This window comes from Zootermopsis nevadensis, unplaced genomic scaffold (assembly GCF_977971745.1).
Source record: "Zootermopsis nevadensis isolate Lab colony 2312 unplaced genomic scaffold, Znev_1.0 Znev_ptg000025l, whole genome shotgun sequence".
In the NCBI taxonomy this organism is placed as follows: Eukaryota; Metazoa; Arthropoda; class Insecta; order Blattodea; family Termopsidae; genus Zootermopsis; species Zootermopsis nevadensis.
Window position 1 is genome coordinate 2,600,593 of NW_028259157.1, and position 23,500 is coordinate 2,624,092.

Below are 23,500 nucleotides of genomic sequence, written 5' to 3' on the forward strand. Positions count from 1 at the left end.
AACAAGAATCCTGTTTTGTATTTCACACACTTTATATTTTTCACTTCTGACAATATAAGCATTTTGATTGCATTTCGGTAGTACCCACCAATGAATGCAATTTGAGCACTGCATTCAAGGAACTGGATTATTTGTCTCTGGATGGTTACAGGAATGATCAAAATATTAGTGAGCTACAATTACAAAGATGGCTGTCTTCTGGGTTATAGTCAGGTAGAAGTTTGGGTGCCGGCAGCAGTGGCCACGCAGTCTGAGGCATGGACCTCCTGCACCTGGCCACTGGAACCATGGGTTCGAGTCCCACTCAAGGCATGGATGTTTGTCCGTGTCCTTTCTCTTCCAGTCTGATGGATAAAGACTGGCCACGGAAGGCAAGGCGAAACCACCGTGGTACTTTTGCAAGAAAACCCCGATGGGATCACGATGGTCAAAGCTGACCATAGAGATGAAGAAAAAAAAATTAGTTTGGGTAGGATTTGAGGTTTTCATAGCAGCGAAGATGGCTGACTTCTGGTTGTAGCGCCGTGTAGTCTGGTAGAAGTTTACCAACGTTTTAGAGGTCCATGCTGCCGCCATCTTCAGTTGATGGATTTGGTATTATGTGTAAGTTTGACTAAGAGAGGGGTGGAAATAGTTATCGGTGTTACCGACTGGTCGCCAGAGCGTTCTTACAGTAGTTTTACAATTTGCTGATAGAAGGCAGTATAATATATACGTGCCGTCATAGGCCACGTTTGTTGTCTACTTCTAAGAGTTTCCGATCTGTATGTTGGTATTTCGTGCATGCAATCGATGCTGAAGATTCGAGTAGTTTATATAGTGTGATTTGTTTGCTTTCGATTTTACTCGTTACATTCTAAAGATGACATCAAATTATTTCCCATTGACATTTATTCGTGTTAACATTTAATATCGCGTATCTAATGTGAGAAACATATGAGAACGTAGCCGTGGACTCGCCACGGTTACACTGTAGGTTATATTGCAGTTGCAATAATTATTGGATAGATATCATTCACAATGAGTGTTAAGGCCTTCGAACTTGTTCCAGTTATAGAAACACTTCAGTTAACGGGGGAAAAAGCACAAACCAAGGTAACTGTAATGGGTTAGAGTATTGTGAATTTACTGAAACTAGGTTAGAAATTGTAACGATTGAAGTAAGATTGTTTTGATTTAATCACGTGTCGACGGTGTATTTGAAGTCTTTGCTATTTTCCACCCCACATAATAATTTTGTCATGTGCATATTAATTGCTGTGCACATGCTGGATAATAAGTCTGGGAAGTAGACTTGTATGTGATGAAGCCATACTTCAGTAAAAGGACTGGTTGTATTTGAATAGCAGCAAAGTTCCATGTTCTATAACCCCCTCAGCAATAACAGTTCTTATTCGGCTACTGAGTAACATTACCGTTCTAATAATTACAATATATTATGTATTGGGAAAGTGTTGTGTTTACTTTGTGTGAGGATTAGATGAATGATAAAGTATGTGACAATGATGGGCATGAATTAATATTTTGTGTGATAAGTATAACGTTGGTGTCTTGAATAACTGTTCATTCCTTGAAATTATTCTTTCTGTGATAGAAGTTGGCTTGTGTTATGTTTCTTCCAAATATTTTGATGCCTATTGGCAAGTGAGTTGCAGGGATGACAGGATTCAACACAAAGTAAGCACATCATTTGTATTCAGGGTACTTTAAATGGTCAGTACTGGTAGACTTCTGATATCTGTTGTGTTACCTTCCAGATTGAATGTATAGAATGCTGTGGCAAAGACCTATATGTTGGGACAAGTGATAGGTATGGAAAGTTTTTGAACAGTAATGTTATTATATCTTCATTTGTAGCATAAGTATCTGTAATTTAGAACAAGATTTATGTCATTTTTCTCCTCATATCTGTAGAACTCTGCAAAAAAAAATAGTATGTTTACCTTAACCACTAACCAAAGTTATCATTGGGTGAGTGAATAAAGCAGGGCAGGAGCCTCAGTATTTCCATGTTTAAATACATTGCATTGGCTATTTTCATGCTGCTATTCAGTAAATGCAATAAGGTCTACATGTCATGGACACTGTTTGTTGTACATCTCTGCTGAACAGTTCAACTTCCTTTTCTGCAACTGTTTCTCATGATAGCTGGAAAAGAAGTGGAGATACACATGTTGTGGAGCAGAATTGGACAAGTAATTGCATCTACAGTTGTGCAGGATCCCTGTTTGGGATCAACATTACACTATGTCAGTCATGCATACTGGGTTCCAAATCAGGTGTCATTTCACAAGTAGGCATAATATTAACTTCAAACCTGCCTAATATCCCTTTTCCCTAAAATTGAATTTTTATTTCATATGAAGTTACTAATACCAACATAAACCATTATAACATAGTTAATATAAGTGGTTACAGTATCATAAATACCATATTTTCTTGATTTAAGATAGAATAATTTTAAATTTTCTGATATCGTGCTGCATCTTGCATTTGTTGGCATCAAAAAATTGATATAAATTCCCTGAAAACCTATTTCTAAATTAGGGGTGTCTTGCAATCACTGGCATCTTAAAATTGAATAAATACAGTAGATCTAGTTAGTCTAGATATTTTAAATAGAATATTACTACCCATTATGGAGTCTAACATTTGGAGAATGTTCCCTGTTTTTCCAAATTTGTCAAGGCCTGATAAATCATGTCTCTTCTTTCTCCATGCTGGTAAAAGTATTTTCCCTTTCTTTCCTTTATGTTGCTAAGGAGAACATTTGGATCTAAGAGGGATGAAGTGACAGGAAATTGTATGAGGAAGAGCTTTATAATTTGTAAAATGAAAATGACCAAATCAAGGAGGATCAGATGGGTTGGCCAATAGCATGCATGATGGAGATGGGAAACATGTACAAAATTTTGATTATAAGCATGATTGAAAAAGAAAGCATTGGGTGTGGAAATGGTTTTTAGGATGCAGAAAGTATGACAATAATATTGACATTTTTGCAGTTTTCTTCTGTTGTACACGTTGGAAGAGAAGCGTGATGGAAATGGGAAAGTGGTTTACAGAAGCAGAGATATAGTACATAAGTTTCTGGATTTGGTATGTATATACAATCTACTTGCTGTGCTGTGCATATTGTAAGTGGTGTTTATGATGTTTTTCAGTAGAATTTTAGGAGTTTAATATTTCTTATACTTGAAATGCGTGTGTTTATTGATGTTAATTTAACCTTTCAGCAAGAAATGTAGGTGCTCATAACTAAAGATTATATCACAGTAATTAAAATTATGTGCTGACATTTTTTGTGTGTATAAATACATTCTTCTTTGAGGTTTATAATAAAATAATTAACGCTGAGTTACTTTTTCCCCCTCCCAGTTTTAATTAGTCATAAAATCTTGTGAAGTCACTGGCTGTTTATATTTACTTAACTGTCTGAATTTGTTTTTCAGAGAAAACCAGTTAAATGCATCAAAGCTGCCTCAGCTTTAAATCGATTACTACTTCTGTGTGATTCATGTCTACTGCTCCTTAGTATGCATGATTTGGAAATAATTGGGGGAGGGCCCAAGCTTCGTGAAATTAGTACATTTTGCGTAAATGAAAATCCAAACACCAATAATCCGTTTTGCATTCAGGTATGAATGAAAATTGAAGGCCTATAGTGTTTTTTTTCCCTCCCCCCCCCCCCTTCCCCAGAATCACATCAGTATCATTGTATTGGAGGAACAGGGGCACTTCTGTGGAGTCATGAGTTTTATAGCATCTTTTGGGCAAAAAATATGTTACTTAGCATTTGATATCTAAACGCTTTCTCTAAACTCCAAAAGGCTAAGGATGAGTAAAATCATGTTACTGATATAACAAGATCAGCAATAACAGTAATAACAGTAGTTGTTTATGTTTATTTTGTTTGTTTTATGCATATGTTATTATGACAGTTATCATGGTAATGCCTTGTGCTTACATGATTGACGATAAAGTCACCAATCTCCCTCATGTGGATAAAAGTTGTCATCACTTTGGAGTGTGTGTAGTCCTTTATGATTGCTAGGTGTCCTTTGCATGATGTACATGAAATTATTGCATATAGGGCTGATCATGTCTGTCCATCTGTTTGCATGAAACAATTCAAAAACCTAGGTTTAATGGATTTTGATGAGATTTATATGTCATGGGTGTTTTGCCATTGATGGATGCTGTAAACTTATTAATTTCTTACAGTTGGTAACACCTTCATATCAGATGCATTAACTTAAGAGTTAAGAACAACAGTAGTGCCACTTAATACAGGGTCATACAATGATGTATTGTAATAGATGTATGAAAAATACTACTTTGTTCATGTTAACTCTTGTACACTCTGTGTAACAAAAATCAAGGACTTAAAATTTTCTAAATCAAAAACTGAAACTAATGTTAGCATACAGCTGACATCATAATTGAGATCATTCATAATTCCTTTGTATTTATCTATATGTGGCTTTTCTGTACCTTTTGTTAATTAGTTACTTATGTCAGATCTGCTTAATTTAAAGAAAAACATGTTTTAATGTTAATGAAATTTTTTTGACCCGGTCCCATGACAAACCAGAGGTGAAAACTATATATACTTCAGTTGGCCATCCATATTTACTGGTATAAAAGTTATAGGGTTAGAGACTAATGTTGTTGATGTAAGACATGCAAGTTTGAGCTATGGCAGTAGCATTTTTTAATACATGTACAAATACTGAAGTCTCCGTAGCCAGCTTATAGTAAACATGCTTGCCCGTTACTACATGTTTTAGGCTGGTTTCTGTATCACAAACTGTTTCGTGGTTGTTGTTAATGAGTGTTCAATAATTCTGTGTGCTGACTGTTTTTTGTTCTGATAATGATAATGAGCAAAGGAAGGGTATCATATTTACAGCAAATTACTTTTTCTAAATTGTCTTTGAGTGAAAGAAGTTATGTAAACAATCATGGCCGCCCTTGTCCCGAACTTACAAATAGTTAAAACATTGTCGAGCACGTATGGGTTTTCTCCTGATGTAAATTTACTTTTCATTTATTTATATTGTTATGTGTTGAAAAACTATTCTGAGTTTTCCCCCTTGCGCAGCACTACCACTGCTCAGACTCACGAGCCGCCACTGATCACATCACTTTCCTTATCAAATATGAAAAGGTGTCTGATATAATTTTGTATTGAAGTATCAAGTTCTTGTTTTTCTATGCTGCTTTATTTGCATATTCTTCCTTGGGCATAAGTATTTATACAATTTTCTTTTGTTTCCACTGCCACTTACAGATTTGTGTTGCTCGGCAGAGACAGCTTCGGGTGTATGATGTTACTGTCGAGAAGCTGATTCCAGTCAAAAATATTGGATTGCCCGAACCAGCATGTGGTGTTGCAGTTGACGGCTCTCACATCTGTGCTGCTTTACTGACACATTATAGTGTGTACAACTTTGACACTAACTTCACACAACAACTCTTTACTTATGGCCGTGAAAATTTCCTCCCACTCATCCGCAGGATTACTAAGGTTTGTTTGCAGTCAGATTGCAAATTTTAATATCCTACTTATAGTAACGACCAGATTGAAAATACGTAGCATTTCCTTTCCAGGAAGAATTTCTGTTGAGTGCACCTGGAGGTCTGGGAATGTTTGTGAATTCAGAGGGTATGTCCAGCAGACCACCCATTCAGTGGTCCTATCCTCTGCGTGCTCTTACATACTCACATCCCTACATTCTGGGCCTTAGTGATGATGTCATCATTGTGTACAGGTACTTATTAAAGGAGATAGAGGATGACAAGAGGAGGAGATGGCATATGTGGAGTCCCACTAATCCCCATACAGTGCATTCTCCTGATTATCAATGGAGGGGCCCACCTTATATAGTGGAGGGTTGATTCAAATATAGAATAATGACCCATGGACCAACAGGGGACTCAGTTACCAGGGATTAAAATTGCTTTGACACCTTTTGTTCATGGGTCATAAATGTGAAGGGATCGTAATACAATAGATTAGATCCTTGAGTCCTGTAAGACAACCAGTCTAAGGGAAGGATACCCTAAATAAAAACCTGGTCCTCATGGAAGAGGGTTTTGTGAGAGGCTTGTAACCTCTCCATAGAAGACATAAATTACTCAAAAAATCAAAAACAAAACAACAGTTTGCATTGAAGCCAAAAGTGACCGAAGGGTCTAATCCATGAAAATGATGGTGATGAATTTAGAGGGAGATTTAAATTTAAATAAGCTGTGTGAAGTTGATGAGGTCTCCCTGTGGCTTGAAGTATTTTTGGGCAAGTTTACACAGATTTAAACCATTCAGCTTCTCATGAAACTGCTGTATCTTAAAAAATTTGCAAAAATTGTGTAGCAGATTAAGATGTTACAAACCTATTTTCTAATCTTGTTATCTGTTTTGTTAGCCATTGTTCCAAACTGTCACCAATGTTACATGCTATAGAGGAAATGTGGTTGCTGTTTGCACAACTAGAAATATGTACAGATTGGTTTCATATGTTAACAAAATATTACTATGCACAGTACAGGATGTGCACATGACCTGTATACTATTTTACTGAAAAAAGCTCATGAAGTAAAAGGCACAGGATTGAAAACTAAACACATATCAGCAACTTTTTTGATTAAGTTTTTGTGACCTGCAATTTACAGAAGTTCAGTGAGGGCACTGTCTTGAAGAAAGAACAAAATATATGGCAAACTTGGACAGTAAGGTAGGCCGCACACCGGCATGCGTCAAGACATGTAACAGTCAAGACACGATGTCTGCGGCATGACGCAAAGAAAGGAGCACAGTTGAAACGAATGAGATTATGAAAACCGCCGCACACCGGTCTGAGTCATGATGCTGACGTCAGCTTCATGCTGCAGACACGTGCAGCGAGACTCGGCATGTTCCTTTTCTGTGCGTCAGGACTGAGACATCAGTACTCAAGTAACAGCACCAGTGTATGTTATTGACATGAGTGAAGAGTAAACAAATATTAAGATAGTGCAGATGGTTGAGAAATTCCCGGTAATATACGTTATTCGACCCCTGGCCACTCAAACAAGGAGGAGGTTGATAAAGCTTGGCATGCAGTTTCAAAAGAAGTAAACATAGATGGTAAGTGCACTGATTAATTTTATTTTAATGAGCTAATGACTGAATTAACTATTATACACATTGAGCTTAATCTCGTTTCTTACAAGTCTGCTCTCACTCACACATTAAACGAAAAGATTTATGTTAAAGTGTACTTGTTCTGCCAATGAAGAGCTACATTTGGTTTCAAAAAGTAAGAACAGAAATGGATTCTGGGGACATTCGATAATAAGACTGGAATTTCACCGGATCATTTAATAATTCGCATGCTAAAACGTACACACCATGTTGAGCACACAACTCACATGAATCCACTTCCTTTTCCTTCCTTTACGTACTTTCAGCCACATGTACATTAAAATATCTTCCTCACTGGATGACGTCATGTCATCAACTAGAGAAGATGTGATAAGACGCAGACACGTGTGCGGACTCGAGTCTGAATCACGAATGAAGCAAGAATGCGTCTTTTGGCTCATGTCTTGATGCTTGTCTTGACGCAGTTAGTGTGCGGCCGCCCTTATGGTGCACTGTTTTTGTGGCATGTTCTAGTCAGGCACTATATGCCTGGTTGATTTTTGTGGACTGTGAATGAAAGCCTCACAAATTGTATCAACCTAAGCTTCAGTGACTGGTCATCTGCCAGTTAGCGTTTCTTTATAAATGATGAAACAATTTATACCTCGTATATCAACATCTTGTCTGCAGTTCCCTTCTAAACACCATATGAAATTTCCTTTGTACTATAAGTGCTGACCTATGCTAATGAAACTACAGCATGCATTTAGCTTTTTTTCTACTTCAGATGCCATTTTAAGAATTGTGAGTGCAACACTTCAGAAGGAAAGAATTGGAAACTTAAGTAGCACTTTCTCTCCAAACTAAAATTTCATATCAGGGCTCAGTTTTGCCTGTACTAAGGGTACTAAAACTTACTTCAAGTGCTAAAAAAGTGTTAGATTAATGTGTGTTTTACATGGTCATTAAGATTGTCCATTATGATATGGACATTAACATATGTCTCTGTCCAAATATTCTGTTAGATTGCTGCTTATAATTCACAAATGCTGGCAGCACCATGGTAACTACTGGCTTTCACCAAACAGCAAGAGATTTGAATCCTACAATAAAATTTCACAATTTTGCAGTTGAGAACTCTGCCAAGAAAAATAATGTAACAGCATTACAAAATATTAAATAATTTTAGAATTTATGTCATAAGTTTTTTTGTGCTTGTATATTCTAAGTTTATTTCTGTAGCCTTGGCTTCACTAATGCTAGTACTTTATCCTGCTGTGTTACCTTCATTGTGGTGGGCATTGTTCTTGTGCTAATAGCATCTTGGACCAGCAGCAGAAGCAGGCTCTACCATTCGTTGGTGGGAGGAGCATTGGCAACTTCGATGGTCGTATTTATGTGACTTCTGGAACAGCTGTGTATAATCTGACACCAGTGCCATGGGAGAAACAAGTTGAGGTAAGATAATGGTCAGCATATTTTGGGGGGAAATGTTGGATAAGGAAGCATCAGTGTAGGTTTTCATCTGTCATTTCAGGGAGGTTGGCCACAGCCTTTTCCTTGCAAATCCTGAATCCAAACTTTATAAAATAATTTTTTTCACTACATGATGCCATGTTCTACTTGCATGCAAAACCAGTGAATAATGCAGGATGCCTATTCTAAGCTTGCCATATCAAGTGATCATAAGACAAGTAGTTAAATATCTTTCTTCAGTAGACACATCTGCAATTTACATAAAATCTTGACTGTGTTATATAAGGCTGTTTGTGTAACCTATGTTTCAATCACCTTACTAAATATATGTTGATTTTATTAGCTTACCTTCATGCATTCATGGATCCTAGATCAGGATGTTGAGCAAGTTATACAGAAACAAAAAATAAAAATAGAAGGAAAAAACAATATTGCAAAAACAGAAGCAACACACAATACAAAAGAAGCACAGTAAACTAGTATTTGGCATATACTTATTATAAATACAATTACAAAAGTCTGATACATTTAATTTACACTTACATTTATGTTGCACGTAATTAAAAATTCTGTACAGTAGGGCACCGCATATACGTCAGGTTAGGGACCAGACCCTCGCAGAAAAGCGAAAATCGCCAAAAAGCGGATCTTTGCCTTTTTTCAATTGCAAATGCATATCAAAGCCTAATAAGATGTTTACACTATCATATAGTAAGTGCACAATAGTGCTTGGCCTAAGAAAACAATATGAAAGTAAAATGAATATCAGTAGTACACACATTGCTTACCTTAAAATATTTTCGTCTTCAGCTTATAGTGATTGGTGAATATAAATTTGAAAATTAATATGTTTATAGTAGGAAGGATGAAGGAGATGGCAGATCTTCATCATCTGACTCTTCAATGAATCTTATTCGTTTCGGTGATGGTTCGGAAGCTCTTGCAGGGGTTGGTGGGACGCACTTCTCTGACTCAGCTGTTGAGCACGTGGGGCATATGCACGCAATTGAAAAGCGCCGTATTAGCGGATCACTGAAAAGCGGGGCCCTACTGTATAGTTATTTCACAATAATTTTGAAATATGGCTATTTTACAATGAGTATGAAATTCTGTTAACCATTAACAGTTAGTAATTAATGTCAGATTTATAAATTCATCAAAAGGAATTCTTTTATTGCTAATTGAAATTGTCTTCCATTAGTAGACAGATTTTTGATTCTTATTGTTCTGTTAGTTTTGTAACAGATAGTAATTCCATGAAATGAGTAGAACATTCATGTTACAGAGAATTAAGCCACTTAATTATTAATGCTGTTGGGTTTTTATAGTACTATATAGTATCTTATAGTCAAAATGGCTAGTAGTACTGCATCTGTTATGTAATAATACTAATTTATTTTTAGGCGTTGCTTACAGATGCCAGAGTGGAAGAAGCTTTGGAATTAGCACAGAATGCAAATCGAATGGGTATGACAAAGGAACAGTTCCAGAAAATCTTCCATAAAATCCAACAGCAGGCAGCTTTCATCTATTTTTCAAATGGTGAATTTGATAAAGCTAGGGAACTGTTTGGCAGTGGTGATGTTGATCCCAGGGAAGTAATCTCCGTATTCCCAGGACTTATGCCACCATCTTCAACATTTGTTAGGACTGTTCCACCTCTTCATGGCATTGCTGATGTCAACCAGCTATTTAATGGCAATGAAGAGAAGCTTAGTGAAGTGAAGCAGTTCCTGCGTCATTTTTTAGAGGACCATCGTGAAACTGCATCATTCCAACATTCTTTGGTATGGCCATTGGCAGTTTATTGACTTTAAAATAGGACAGCTATCTTCACACTTACCACTGTAACAGTCTCAAGTCTCATTTAGAGAAACAGAATCTTTTTAAACCTACACACAAGCTGTTTTACCCAGCTTCCTATCTAGTGTGTACCGGGGTTTTTTCCCAGGGGTAAAGCGCTGCTAGGATGTGATGCTGACCTCTCACCCCCATCTAGTGCCAAGGTCAAGTATGAGATGAGTAGGAGCTATACCCTCTGTCCCCCCAAGCGCCTACATGGCGTATAGTGGGACAGCTTTTACACAAGCTGTTTTAGTTACAAAGAAAATTTACAGAAGGCACTTTGCTAGAAGCTTACTAATTTATATTTATGTATTGAAATGTGATTAGTGAATTAGCCAGGTAGCTCAGTCAGTATAGTGACTGGATGACCAAGGTTAAATCCCCGATGGGGGCAGAGAATTTCTCCTCTAGCCTCTGCGTCCAGACCAGCTTTGGGGCCCACCCAGCCTCTTCCTGGATGTAAAGTGCAGCCGTGACATGACGCTGACCACTCACCCCTGTCTAGTGCCTAGGTTAAAAATGAGTAGGAGCTATACCTCCTTTTCCCCAAGCTCCAGCATGGCATATATCACAACAGTTTTACTTTACTTGTAATGTGATAAGTTATGTGAAAAATAAAGTTTTCTGTAATGTAAGAAAAAATTACCGTAAAAGCTCCTGTTTTTCAAACCTATTTTCACTCAGTGCACCATTAAACACTTCAGCTTGTAGGCCTCAAGGAATTGTGCTAACATTTACACCTACAGCATTTTTCCTACTTGTTTCAGGAAGTGGACACAGCATTATTGAAGTTATATGCTGAGACATATGCTCCAGAACTAGAAGCATTTATTGTAGCTGGTGAAATTGCCTGTGATGTAAAGGACTGCTGTGATTGGCTGGAGAAGAGAAAATGCTATCATGCTCTGGCATTGCTGCACCGACATGCAAATGACCATGATGAAGCCCTCAAGGTTTGGGCCAGGATCATCTCTGGGGAGTACAAAGATGATAGCTTTCATGGCCTAGAGTTCTTTGTTGAATGTTTAGCAAAGTATGTATGAACAGACTTTTCACTAATGCATGAAGTAAAACCTTTTTACATATATTAGAGAGACGGTCATTTTACTGATATGTTGCCTTAGTGACCAAATCTGTTTAGTACCTTGGGGAATTTAATATTTTTATGACCTTATCAAAATAAGAAGTTTTATAATTTTCCCCTTTTCATTCTGCCATGTATTTGGGAGGTTCCTAGTTGAATTGTTGGTCAAGGATCAATTACTTGATGCAAAGACAGTACTTTTAAATAGGCCATGGCTGCTTCATCCCTTTTCCTATATCCTTTAGCATATATGACCTCATCTCATTCAATATTAAGTAACAGCATTGCTAAATTATAGGCCTATCGAAATAAACATCATCTGTTGTGATTTTGAGAAACAGTTATGGTTGCCTGAATTGTGTCTAAAAGTCCTTGACTTTGCTTGCCAAGATCAGCTTCAAGCAATTTGTTTGAATTGTGCTCTAGTGCTCTAACATTTGTTCCAACCTTGAGCCACCTTATATAACTTTCATCTACACTTTTTCCTCCTATTAATTTCAAGTTTTTTGAATCAATCTCATTAACATGTAAAGCAAAGAAGTTATCTGAAATGTTAGGCTTGTGCTTGAAATTGATGCCCAAGGGAATCTTCACAGTTTTGTTCATAGTCACAGTATTCTTAGAAATGTAATTTTAAGATACTCTGTATTTGCAGAGCTGAAATTAGAGATCTAGCTTCATACTAAATTTTTCCTTCAGTTTGAAGGAGCCTGAGTTGATGTGGAGGTATGCAGATTTTGTCTTAAGCCATGATCAAGAAGTTGGTGTGGGAATATTTACACTACGATCAACACAGGATGTGAATTTAGATACAGTGAAGCCTGATATGGTTGTAGACTATCTCCACCAGTATCCGAAGGCGGTTGTAAAATACCTTGAACATCTAGTAATGAAACAAAAAATACAGGTATGTGTTTCATAATATTGACGCTGAAAGTAATCTTCTGTTTAAAATTATAGTTTGTTTAGAAAACATAATTTGTGTTCCAGGCAGAGAAGTTTCATACACATCTAGCAGTGCTATATCTAGAAGATATTTTAAAGAAGCGAAAAGAAGGCAATGAAGAGGCAGTAATGGAGGTGAGGACAAAACTCCGTCACTTGCTGCAGGTATCTAGTCTGTATCGTGTTCAGCTGCTGCTTGGCAAGATGAATGATGCTGATCTACACGAAGAAGCAGCCATTCTATATGGAAAGGTAAATTTAACACATGATATTCCAAATTAGTATTCCTCCGTTTCAGATTAACCCTTTCATTGCTTTGACAAAACATTTGCCAATGTTGTACGTGGCTTGTTACGTCACAGAGGCTTTGTGAACAAAGTGCTAAAGAGATATATTTCAGCGCATCTCTCTGGTCTTGAGCCCTGGCTGTGTATCCCTAGACAAATTTTTTCACAACCAATTTGTCAAGGCTCCTTTGAAATATGGAAGGGTGATAATTGTTTATGAGACTGCTCTAGCCTTGAAAATGAACAGCCTGCTAAAGCTTATCAGATTTTTGTCTGCACTTAATTTCATTTTGACAGATAGAAGATCATGTGAAAGCTCTGGACATACTGGTGCACAATCTGAAGGACTTCAGAGGAGCAGAAATGTACTGTGTCAATAATACTGAAGGCAAAGGACTCAAATACAAGCACAACCTCTTCCACACACTGCTTGCTGTATACCTGGATCCAAAATTGGAGTAAGCTCATATTGTCAAAGATTATTAAAGCCACTTTAAGCATCTCATCAGTCAATATCCAAAACCACTCATAAAAGTTAATGGAAGCAAGCATATGAAATACTTGTCAGTGATTTATCAGACTAAATATATACCTGTAACAGTTGAGTGACAGAGATATTTTGTTTGTAGAGAGTTCTCAGAATTGGAAATCTATAAATTATTTGGCTTTCTAGGAGCCAGAAAGATAGGTCATAGTGAGGACACAACAATTAGATAGGAGGGCTTAATTGACATTTCTTTATTTTCAGACCTGGTAAGAAAGAGGAATACTTGCTGCCAGCTCTTGAGTTACTGAATGCTCATTCAGGAGATTTTGATGCAGCTAAGGTACTGGAAATTATCCCATCAAACTGGTCAGTTTCTGTGGTGGAGGTATTTCTCCGTGGAGCTCTTCGCACGTCTCTTCATAAGGTTAGTTAGTATTCTTAATGGTTTGCCATGTAGGAAAATGCTGGTAAATAATTCTGAAGCTGTATCTTAGTAGTGGTATTGTCAATGATCCAGTTGCTTACATTTGATTTTTTATGCTTAGTTCTGTGTTAAAAATCGATCTTAGTCTTCTTACATGTCCCTTCAACTTTTCTTTCTCATTTCTAAGAAATTTTAGCAAAAAGGTCACTAATAAAATAATTATTATCATTGTTATGATTTTTGTAATGATAAGCTTAATAAGCTAATTCACAAATTACCTCTGATCACTGATTTCAGTATCGAATTACCAAGGTAGAAAGTGCACTTGCACGAGGGGAAAATTTACAAAACAGATTTGCACTGTATGATCTACAACGTCGGTCCATCTCTCTGCATGAAACCAAGTAAGTTGCACCCATCTTTATAATGAATGGAACATGTTTTTGTTTTGTTTGAGTGTTTTTATTAGTACTTAAATGAGTACTCTTCATCTAGTTGCCATAAAAGGGCTAATTTCTGTTATTAGATTAAGTCCCTACTATAAAAATTAGTTATGAAGGGCAATTTATTGTTCTAGTATTAGTTACAGTGTTGTATAATAGTGACTGTCTTGTGATTTTTCACTGTTATATAACTTTTTATATTATAAATTCAGTATGGTATATTTTATTTGGTAGGTAATAAAACCACATGTCCTAAGTGCCTTGGTTTCTTTTATACTCCATATCATTTGTGTCTTATAGTTATGTGGATTTTACATTGTAGTTTTCATTCAGAGTTCATCAAATGGTGATAGTAAATTATATTTTCTGAATATAAAATAAGGTAATTTTCAGTAAGGCGTATTTGTGTCTAATATCAACTGATCTGTTGCGGAAGTGTAGAACAGAATGTAATAAAAGCACAAGAATTTTAAAAACATAAAATATTTATGCACAAATTTCATATAATGCAAAAGTTGCAATTATACCACTGGAGCTGTCCAGTACTGGTGGTGCTGAAAACTGTGAAGATGATTTAGCTGTATGTGAAATTGAAACTTCTTGTGAGATTTGAGGTTTTTACAGCAGTAAAGATGATATTCTTCTCAGTTTTGGCTCCAGTATACTTGTCAGTAGATGTCATAGTTATGGGGAACCACATTGTCTCCATCTTTAGGACTTCTTGATTACTGCAGCCTCATTACAAGTAGTATTCTTAGTAATTCCACTGGGCACCAGTAGATTGTAGGATTTATGTTATACTTGTTGATTTACACTACAGTTCTCCGGCCTTTTATGGATATGTGTTGCTGTGTATAAAATGATATTGCAGGTATGCTTAATTGTTGGTCAGGATTTTCAAGATACTAAGTAATGACTTGTTTTTTTACAGCTACTGTTGTGTGTGCAAGAAGCCATTCTCAGATGGGAGTTTTGCTCGATATCCCAACAATGTTCTGACACATGTTGCTTGTGTAAGACATAACAGTATATGTCCATTAACTGGAAAGAATTTCAAAAGTTTGGCATCCTTGTATTCAGGGAGGTAACATCAATGCCAAGATTAGTTGTAAGTCACTATGAAATAAAAGAGAAATAACAGTAATACTTCCCCATGATGAGCCTTCCCAAGTTGTAGTCCTACTTACAACATAAATAAGTTTCTGTTGTAACCTAGTATTTATGTTACCAAAAATATACTTAAGGGTTTTAAAATAATTTTGTTACAGTGGCTGGAAAATGAACTATCTAGTTTTGTTGAAAAATAAATCAGGACAACAGTTGATTATGGCATTTATTAGTTCCATTCAAAGTTAACACAGTTCTGAATTTTTTACATTAACATGAAGAGTTGAAGTGATCAACAAACGGTTAAGATACAGTGGACCAAGATTATCATGTTGATTTATAGTCATGCCTTGCCAAATCATTTTTATTCTTGTCTAAACTGCTTGTAAAAGTAGTACCATCTTAACTTCCACAACTTCCTCTTCCTTTTGCATACCCACACATCAAACTATGCACAGCCACAGAATACGAATGGATGTTAATCCTTAATTATTGTGCATGTGTTCTGTTAAACATGTACTAAATGAGATTTGACATTGGTCGGTCTTGTGGGTAGTATCACTATGTAGGCTTATAGGTAGATATCAAGGTTTTGGAGGAACATACTGTCTCCATCTTCACTTCAGCCTTGTAGATGGAGGCAGTATGTATCTATAAGTCTGCATGGCATTACTTTCCAAAGATCAGCGTCAACATATGTACTCAAGGCATGCATTTACAATCTTTCGCAGTTGGTGAGAAACCTGATGCTGGAAAAAGTATGATGATGTTAGCAAAGTTGTATAAGAGACTTTTGAAAGAAGATAGAGTTTGTGCTGCAAAACATTGTTAGTTGGAGGGCTTTTTGTTCACTGGAAAGTGAAATATCCTTTTTCCTGTAAAAGAAGAAAATCTTTGCATATTTATGAGAAGCAGTAGTTCAGGTGTGTGGTAAAAACTAAAATGTGCTAGCCTTAGAATTAGCAAAAGAAAATTAAATCCAAGGTTTCAAGGAAGGCAGGAATGGATGGTGAGGATTTTTACAATAAATGACATGCATATTAAAGACAAAACAAGTGTCTCCCACCAAGTTTGAGATGTATTTGACAGTAGTGAATGCTCCAGTATGACTAATGCCTCCAGACCACTAAAATTAGAGGAAAATGTTTTACTATGAGAAACAACATCAATAAAATGTATTATATTTTATTTCTGTAATTAAGCATGTTTCTTAGAAATAACCGTCCCTTTGAACAGTGTAATGACTTCATCTACAGCTAAATATTCAGATTGATAGTAAAATTTAGCATAGGTGTCATTGGGCATATCAGAGAGGGATCTTATTTTTGAAAGTCTATCATAGCAGTCCAGCTTATCTGGCTGACTTTTGTAGTCACAAAAGTGCAGAAATCTCGGTATGTAAAAAATCAGTGAAGATCCCTTTGTTCACGTTGGTGCCTCTTGCACCTTCAATCCGCTGAGGGCTACAATACGAGGTGCGATCGGAAAGTTTCAAGACTGCGCGTATAAAAACCCGTACACCTATCTCAGGTATTAAATTCATCCATCACCCTCAAAGCAGTTCCCCTGGGAGTGAACACAACGATCCCAGCGCCGCTGCCAAGCCTGGAAGCATCCCTGGAAATCTTTCTTTCTCAGCCTGTCAAGGGTTAAATACTCAAAATCATTATGCAGTTGTTAGTGAACTACATATTTTGTCACCTTTATGAAGCAAAGTCTACTGGCTCTGTCTAAGCCCAGATCTTTCAAAGTATAAGTAATACAACTGCCTTGAGTCCTGGTATATTAACATAACTTACAGGTTTGGACCAAAATTATAGTTTCTTTAGTTATGGCTTCAAATTGTGTGCTTTAATCATCGATTTAGCCAGTTCGAAATGTTGGAATTGCCAATTAAAGTATTTGCTTCGGCTATAATGAAACTAAACTAATTTTAAGTTGTGGGTATATGAATGTGGAACCCACCGCCATCGTCGAATTTGTATCGGTGCATTTTTCCGTTTATATTTTAATATGTTCACAGCCCATGTGTTCGGTGTCTATTTATCCGTGATATGTGTTATATTTGTATTATCTGTGATCTGCGTTGCAAAGAGTTACCTGTGTAATGTGTGCAAGGCAATATAATGCAAATTACGAAGGTTATATATGGGTTCAATCGATTTAGTTCGTTACTGGCGTTTAGTCTAAAAGCTATTGTTTACACATATTTTCATACTTCTTATTGCGGTAAATAAATATGCACATGTCTGTTGTTTTGGGGCATTAAAGTAAAAACCCATTCATGCCGAAAGTTATTTTATGGTTATGTTTGTTTGTTCCTGGGGTCATTGAAAATGTTTAATCATTGTGTGCATGCATGGCCTTGTAACAATATGATCACTCCTTGTGTGCCACAAGATGAGCAGTAGAAGAATCCAACATTGATACAGAATGCTAAAGTGGTAAAGTTTTGTAATTTCTGCTAAAACAAGAAACAAATGGCATTCTTTGGCACATTTTTGTAAAGATATAATTTTCCTAGTATGGTTTTGGGCCTGCTAAGACAGTAGCAAGTTGATGTATGGTTTTGGTGCCATTCTGCTTACAGTATTTTTTGTAATGATAATGCTTACATATTTGCATGGTCTGAAATTTGTGTTTGTTGCAGAACTACATCTGCCAATTACCTATGGGATTCTGGGACAAGTTGGTGAACCTTCTGGGATTTAAGAAGAAAGAAGTGAATATCTTAGTAGTTGGTTTAAACAACAGTGGGAAATCTACAGTTATAAATCATTTCAAAAATGAAGAGGAGAAATTAACAGAAATTGTACCTACAGTGGGTTTCAATGTAGAAAAATTTAAAAGTGAGTATAGAATCTGTTCGGTGCTAGTAGTAAGCAGGTTGGCATAGAAACAGAATAGAATAGAAGACAAAACCATAATACAGTAAATCCTTGTCCATTGCAGAGTTTAGGTTCCTTGAGAAGAGCGTGTTTGGTAAATGTATGTTGGATGTACTTAATGGGTTAAATGGAGATTCGTGAAATTTGCCACATGAAGTCTTGTATTAATGCCCAGATAAGTAGTATTACCATATGGCCAAACCAGATGCAACTTCACCAAACTTAATGCAATAGCCGATTGTAAGTGTATAAAATATATTTTTTTAAAATTCCCTTTATTTTATTTACGTTATTTCAGAACTTTAAATGTAATGTCATTATATTACTCGTCAATGTTTGGTGCTGGGAACGCATGTTGTTGGCTTCCCATTGATTTACATTATAAAAGAGTTTTGATTTACGCCGGTTCGTCCAGGAATGCATCCCCGGCGTAAATCGAGGGCTACCTGTGTATCCAAATTTTCTGCATACAGCAAATAATTGTACACATTTATTTATGCATATATTAGTAAATCAGCATTGGACAGGGGTTTACTATATACGGATAGTTACTAAATTGTTTAAAAGTGCAAACAAATTATATTCATCACACAATTTAGTGTACAGTAATTTTGCAAAGTATGTGCTGTTACTCACTTGGGAATTGTCCTGCGTTTTTTATAAAAATCTAAATATGTGCAGAACTATAATTTTACTTGTTTAGTATGGGTGTGAAATTTGGTCCCTCACTGTAATGGAATATCATACATTTTTTTCAGAACAAGGTGCTTATTTGTTCAAAAGAGCTAAAAGGAAACAGAAAACTAATTAATGAGAAGCTTCATCATTTCTGTACTCTTCACCAGTTATTATTAAAGGAAGGATAATGTGATGGGCAGGCCATGTAGCTTACATTGTGAGGTGGGAAATGCAAATGCCTACAGGTTTGTCAGAAGACCTGAGGGGAAGAGATTGCTTAGGAGACCTATAATTGAATGATAATATTAAAATTACTCTTAGCAAAACAGTTTTTGAAGTGGTGGACTAGATTGAACTGGCTGAGTATAATGTTCCGTTCAAGTTCTGTGGCTGAAAAATGCAGATCATTGAACTGTTCATTATGTGAGATTGGAGGTTCTCATGGCAGTGAAAATTTCAGTGTTGTTGTTCTGGCTCACAGATAGGTAAGTAGGTAGCTACATATTCATCATGTAATTTTCTCCAGCTTTACATTAATTTGTCTGTCTTAAATTCAGATACTTCAGTATCCTCTTCAAACACCATATTTTTATATTTTTCCTGTATTTTGAGGAACCAAATTGCCCATTCATACAAAGGACATGTAAAATTATAGTTGTGTAGATTTTAATCTTTACATTCAATCATTCCTAAGATATAAACTGATCTTAATTTATTGTTGAATCAGTAATAACTTATGGGGCAGAATCTTGGAAACTCACATCTCAAGTAGAAAGCAAGTTAATGTGCTTTGAAAGAAAAATTCTGCGAAAAATCTTTGGCCCCATAAAGAATAATGATGGATCGTATAGAATTAGATATAATGCGGAGTTAGAAGAATTGATCCATCATGAGCACGTTGTAAGATATATTAAATCACAATGGTTAAGATGGGCGGGACATGTGGTCAGAATGGGAGAGGATAGACTGCCACATTTGGTGTTATACCAGAAATTGTGGGGAACAAGACCTAAAGGAAGACCAAGGGGAAGGTGGATTGATGCGATAGAGGAAGATATGAGAAAGATGAAAGTGTGCAACTGGAAGAAGGTAGCTCAAGATAGGAAGAGATGGGGACATATTGTTCGGGATGCCAGAGCCCACCAAGGGCTGTAGTGCAAGGGAAGAAGAATTTATTGTTGAATGTGATTTTGATTTGTTTTCAAAATATATGAATTACATAAATGCTGATACATAAAGAGGAATAATTCACTTCTCTATCCAAACAACTGTGTCCCTATTGCAGATCAGAATGTTGGATTCACTGCTTTTGACATGTCTGGGCAGGGGCGGTATCGAGACCTCTGGGAACATTACTACAAGGATTGCCATGGTATAATATTTGTGATAGACAGCAGTGACCGTCTGCGTCTTGTTGTTGTCCGTGAAGAACTCAATCTTCTGCTGCAGCATCCAGACATCTATGGACGAAGATTTCCAATCCTGTTTTTTGCAAACAAAATGGATGTACGTGATGCTTTGTCCAGTGTGAAAATTGCTGCAGGCCTGGGCTTAGATCAAATTCTAGATAAATCATGGCACATCTGTGCTAGCAATGCCCTAACTGGAGAAGGTTTACAAGAGGGAGTGGAATGGCTTACACAGCAAGTCAGAGAATTGATCAGCAATAGATCATGAATTATATCACATACCTGAAATTTGGAACAAGAACATTTAGACGTTTTTAAAAAGCCATTTTTCTTTTTCCTTGCACATTGTAGTCCATGTTAGCTGTTTTGTACTCACTAAAATCTTGTAGTCTATTTTTAGGCTGTTATGTGGCTGGGACTGTATGTGTTTTTGTTGGATTGGATAGTAGTTTTTATAACCTGGAAAAGGAGTATAGATTTGGGGGGGGGGGTTTAGTAGGTTGTGACTGTGAGTGGGGATGATGCTGGGTTGTATGTTTATTTTAATACATTGAAGATACAGTTGTGGATGTCTATTTGTGTGTCATTTAGTTGAAGGTTTTGGTGTCTCTTCTGTTGGCTCCTGTGTTGTTGAACTTTGCCTTTTGGAAGAAACAGGTCCATCAGAGCCTGGAAGGGAATACAGTGTTCTTTGGCCCCAAGATCTATTTCTCTATATTCCAGCCAGCAAATAGAATGCATTCCTCAAGGCTGTTACACAATCTTTTCTCCAGTCTTTAATGTGGATGACCTCCTTGCTAGGTCTCTTCTGATGTGTCCAGTCGTCTGTCTCTGCACCACTTGGTTGGTGCCGATCATATTCCCATGGTGGCTCTAATTATTTCTTGCAGCCTTGCTGGTGGTCCAGCAGCCACCTTTACTGCCTGTAGGTTAAGATCCCATTGTAGAGCCTGATTTAACAACATATCACTGCCCGTGAAGAGGCTCTGCTTTATTTCTGTCTCACTCCATTGATGAATGCATGAGTAAACTCACAGGTAACCCGACAGGGGTCTTAGGTGGCATCACAGCTAACAAAACTTACATGCAACAATATATTGATATGAAAATTGGACTCCATATTGATGCACAACAGTTCCGTCCGTCTTGTGTCTTAATACGTGTTTGGAATGTAATTATTTCTAGTCATAAACTATATTTCATTGTTAAGATAACATTTATTTATGCTTACAATATGATTTATCATCATATCTAGGAGATAAAGTACACCAGACAATGTGCAAGAGTATTATTTTATTTAAATATATATTATTATTAGGTTAGCAAAAATTGGATTGTGTCTGACATGTTGAATAATATTTAAAATAAAATATAAATGATTGTATGCAACCCTTTTGTATGAAACCCATCTTTCTGTAGAGTGCAGATTATAGTATATCTTTGTGGATCAACAAAATTCTGTCTTACGTCAAAATTGTTTGATCCCCCCCCCCCCCCCCCCCAATAATGTTACTTATGAACCCATATTTTGTATAGTATTGGGACAGAATAATATTCCTTTCATATTACCATTTTAACAATTATGTGCTTTTGCCTGTTCTATAAAACTAATATTTCTGGATAGCTTATTTAGTTTGGGAATGCAAGATGGGTAAATTTACTGTTTCAATATACAAACTAGATCAATTTAGCATATTTGGAGGATTCTTGAACTGAATTTTAGTGCCAGTTCGTCCAGATAATTTTTTATGTAACTTTTCCTTAGTTCTTCTGTAACAATTTTACACTCATGGTACACCATAAAATTTTGCTTCACGAAAAGGTGGTGCATATCTATACAGTCATAAATATGTGTCTGCATGTAAGTCCTTGACCTGTAAGTGTGCAGGCATATGGAAACATAATACATGTTGAGTAAAACTATTGGTTTCACAGTGAGTGTATCACAAATTCTGATGGCTGCAGATAAGTTGCTGCCAATTTCTAACTCTAATTTACAAATATGTAATTTCTTATAAAAACTTGTGATACACCTGAAACCTTGTGGTGGCACCTCAGTGGGCTGCAAAACACTATTGTAGATAAATACTTTGTTACAAAGTATGGACACTTCATTTTTGTTCTTGGGTTACTATCTCTAATTGTCATCAGTTTTGGCTCTGGTGGAAAAAAAGTGGGATGTAAAGGTACAGAATTGGTTCTGTATGAAGGTATTACTCAAAGTTTGCAGCAAGCATAAATTTACTTCACTGCCAGCAAACGGTTTCTCCCAAATATCTTACTGCTTTAAATGTAATAATAATAATAATATTCAATCTAAATTATACATTATCAAAATACAATAATGATTAAGATATTTTCCCATTGGAGATATACATTAGATTATCAGTAGACAATATTTGAAAATTCTTCATTAAGATAGTCTTCTAGTGAATAATAAAACCCCTTAATAAGAAAGCCCTTCAATTCCTTCTTAAACTTATTGATATATTTTATTTGTTTTATTATGGTAGGCAGTTTGTTATAGAAGACACAACCTGCTACTTACGATTTACTCTCATAAAGTTCTAACTTGTGTACATACGAGGTGCGATAGGAAGGTTTCCAGACTGCGCGTATAAAAACCCGTACACTTATCTCAGGTATTAAATTCATCCATCACCCTCGAAATAGTTCCCCTGGGAGTGAACACAACGATCCCAGCGCCGCTGCCAAGCCTGGAAGCATCCCTGGAAATCTTTCTTTGTCAGCCTGTCAAGCACCATCTGCGATTCTGCCTGAATCTCTTGCCAAAGACAAGCCAAAACGGCTACGGAAACCTATGAAATGCTAAAGCAAGCATTTGGGGAGTCCGCAATGGGTCGTGCACAAACTTTTGTGTGGCATTCACGTTTTAAAAATGGCCGAACCTCTGTCGATGATGACGAGCGTTCTGGACGACCATCTTCGAGCACAACGCCCGAAAATGTTACGAAGATTCGGCAGGCCATTCACGAAGATCGACGTCGTACCATCAACGACTTGTGCGACATTGTTGGGATAGGCTATGGGACCTGTCAGCTGATTCTAAAGGACGGAAGCGGCCGTCAAAGTGGCGCAACCACAACTGGCTGCTGCATCATGACAACGCGCCAGCGCACACCGCCCTCAAAGTTCGGCAGTTTTTGGCCTCAAACACCATGGCCGTCATCCCGCACCCTCCTTAGCTCCGTGTGACTCCTTCCTCTTCCCAAAGATGAAAATTCAGCTAAAGGGAAGGAGATTTGAGACGATAGAAGAGATTCAGGCAGAATCGCAGATG

At 36.7% G+C, this 23,500-nt stretch overlaps 2 protein-coding genes across 3 annotated transcripts; both read left to right on the forward strand.

The window, feature by feature from the left end:
• The first annotated feature begins 754 nt into the window (after window positions 1–754).
• On the forward strand, window positions 755–15,441 carry LOC110830237 (transforming growth factor-beta receptor-associated protein 1). Its single transcript, XM_022064898.2, has 15 exons — window positions 755–1,095; window positions 1,758–1,810; window positions 3,006–3,099; window positions 3,453–3,638; window positions 5,294–5,530; window positions 5,614–5,774; window positions 8,446–8,584; window positions 10,006–10,389; window positions 11,215–11,480; window positions 12,231–12,438; window positions 12,522–12,728; window positions 13,061–13,221; window positions 13,512–13,674; window positions 13,972–14,078; window positions 15,049–15,441. Exons 1-15 carry the CDS (start codon window positions 1,021–1,023, stop codon window positions 15,203–15,205), a joined length of 2,598 nt encoding a protein of 865 aa, XP_021920590.1. The 5' UTR covers window positions 755–1,020; the 3' UTR covers window positions 15,206–15,441.
• Window positions 15,442–17,283: 1,842 nt separating this feature from the next.
• Window positions 17,284–21,583, forward strand: Arl6 (ADP ribosylation factor-like 6). Of its 2 annotated transcripts, none has more exons than XM_022064901.2 (3): window positions 17,284–17,668; window positions 17,875–18,073; window positions 20,076–21,583. In XM_022064901.2, the coding sequence occupies exons 2-3, from the start codon at window positions 17,896–17,898 to the stop codon at window positions 20,465–20,467; spliced, it is 570 nt and encodes a 189-aa protein (XP_021920593.1). In that variant the 5' UTR covers window positions 17,284–17,668; window positions 17,875–17,895; the 3' UTR covers window positions 20,468–21,583. The 2 variants fall into 2 exon arrangements, with proteins under 2 accessions (XP_021920593.1, XP_021920591.1); XM_022064899.2 differs by having other exon boundaries at window positions 17,285–17,453.
• Window positions 21,584–23,500: the final 1,917 nt, after the last annotated feature.

Coding starts and splice junctions, on each gene's coding strand:
- LOC110830237 (XM_022064898.2), top strand. CDS start 1,021: ATGAGTGTTAAGGCCTTCGAACTTGTTCCAGTTATAGAAACACTTCAG. Junction 12,439..12,521: donor TAATGAAACAAAAAATACAG/GTATGTGTTTCA, acceptor TTTGTGTTCCAG/GCAGAGAAGTTTCATACACA. Junction 14,079..15,048: donor ATCTCTCTGCATGAAACCAA/GTAAGTTGCACC, acceptor GTTTTTTTACAG/CTACTGTTGTGTGTGCAAGA.
- Arl6 (XM_022064901.2), top strand. CDS start 17,896: ATGGGATTCTGGGACAAGTTGGTGAACCTTCTGGGATTTAAGAAGAAA. Junction 18,074..20,075: donor CAATGTAGAAAAATTTAAAA/GTGAGTATAGAA, acceptor TCCCTATTGCAG/ATCAGAATGTTGGATTCACT.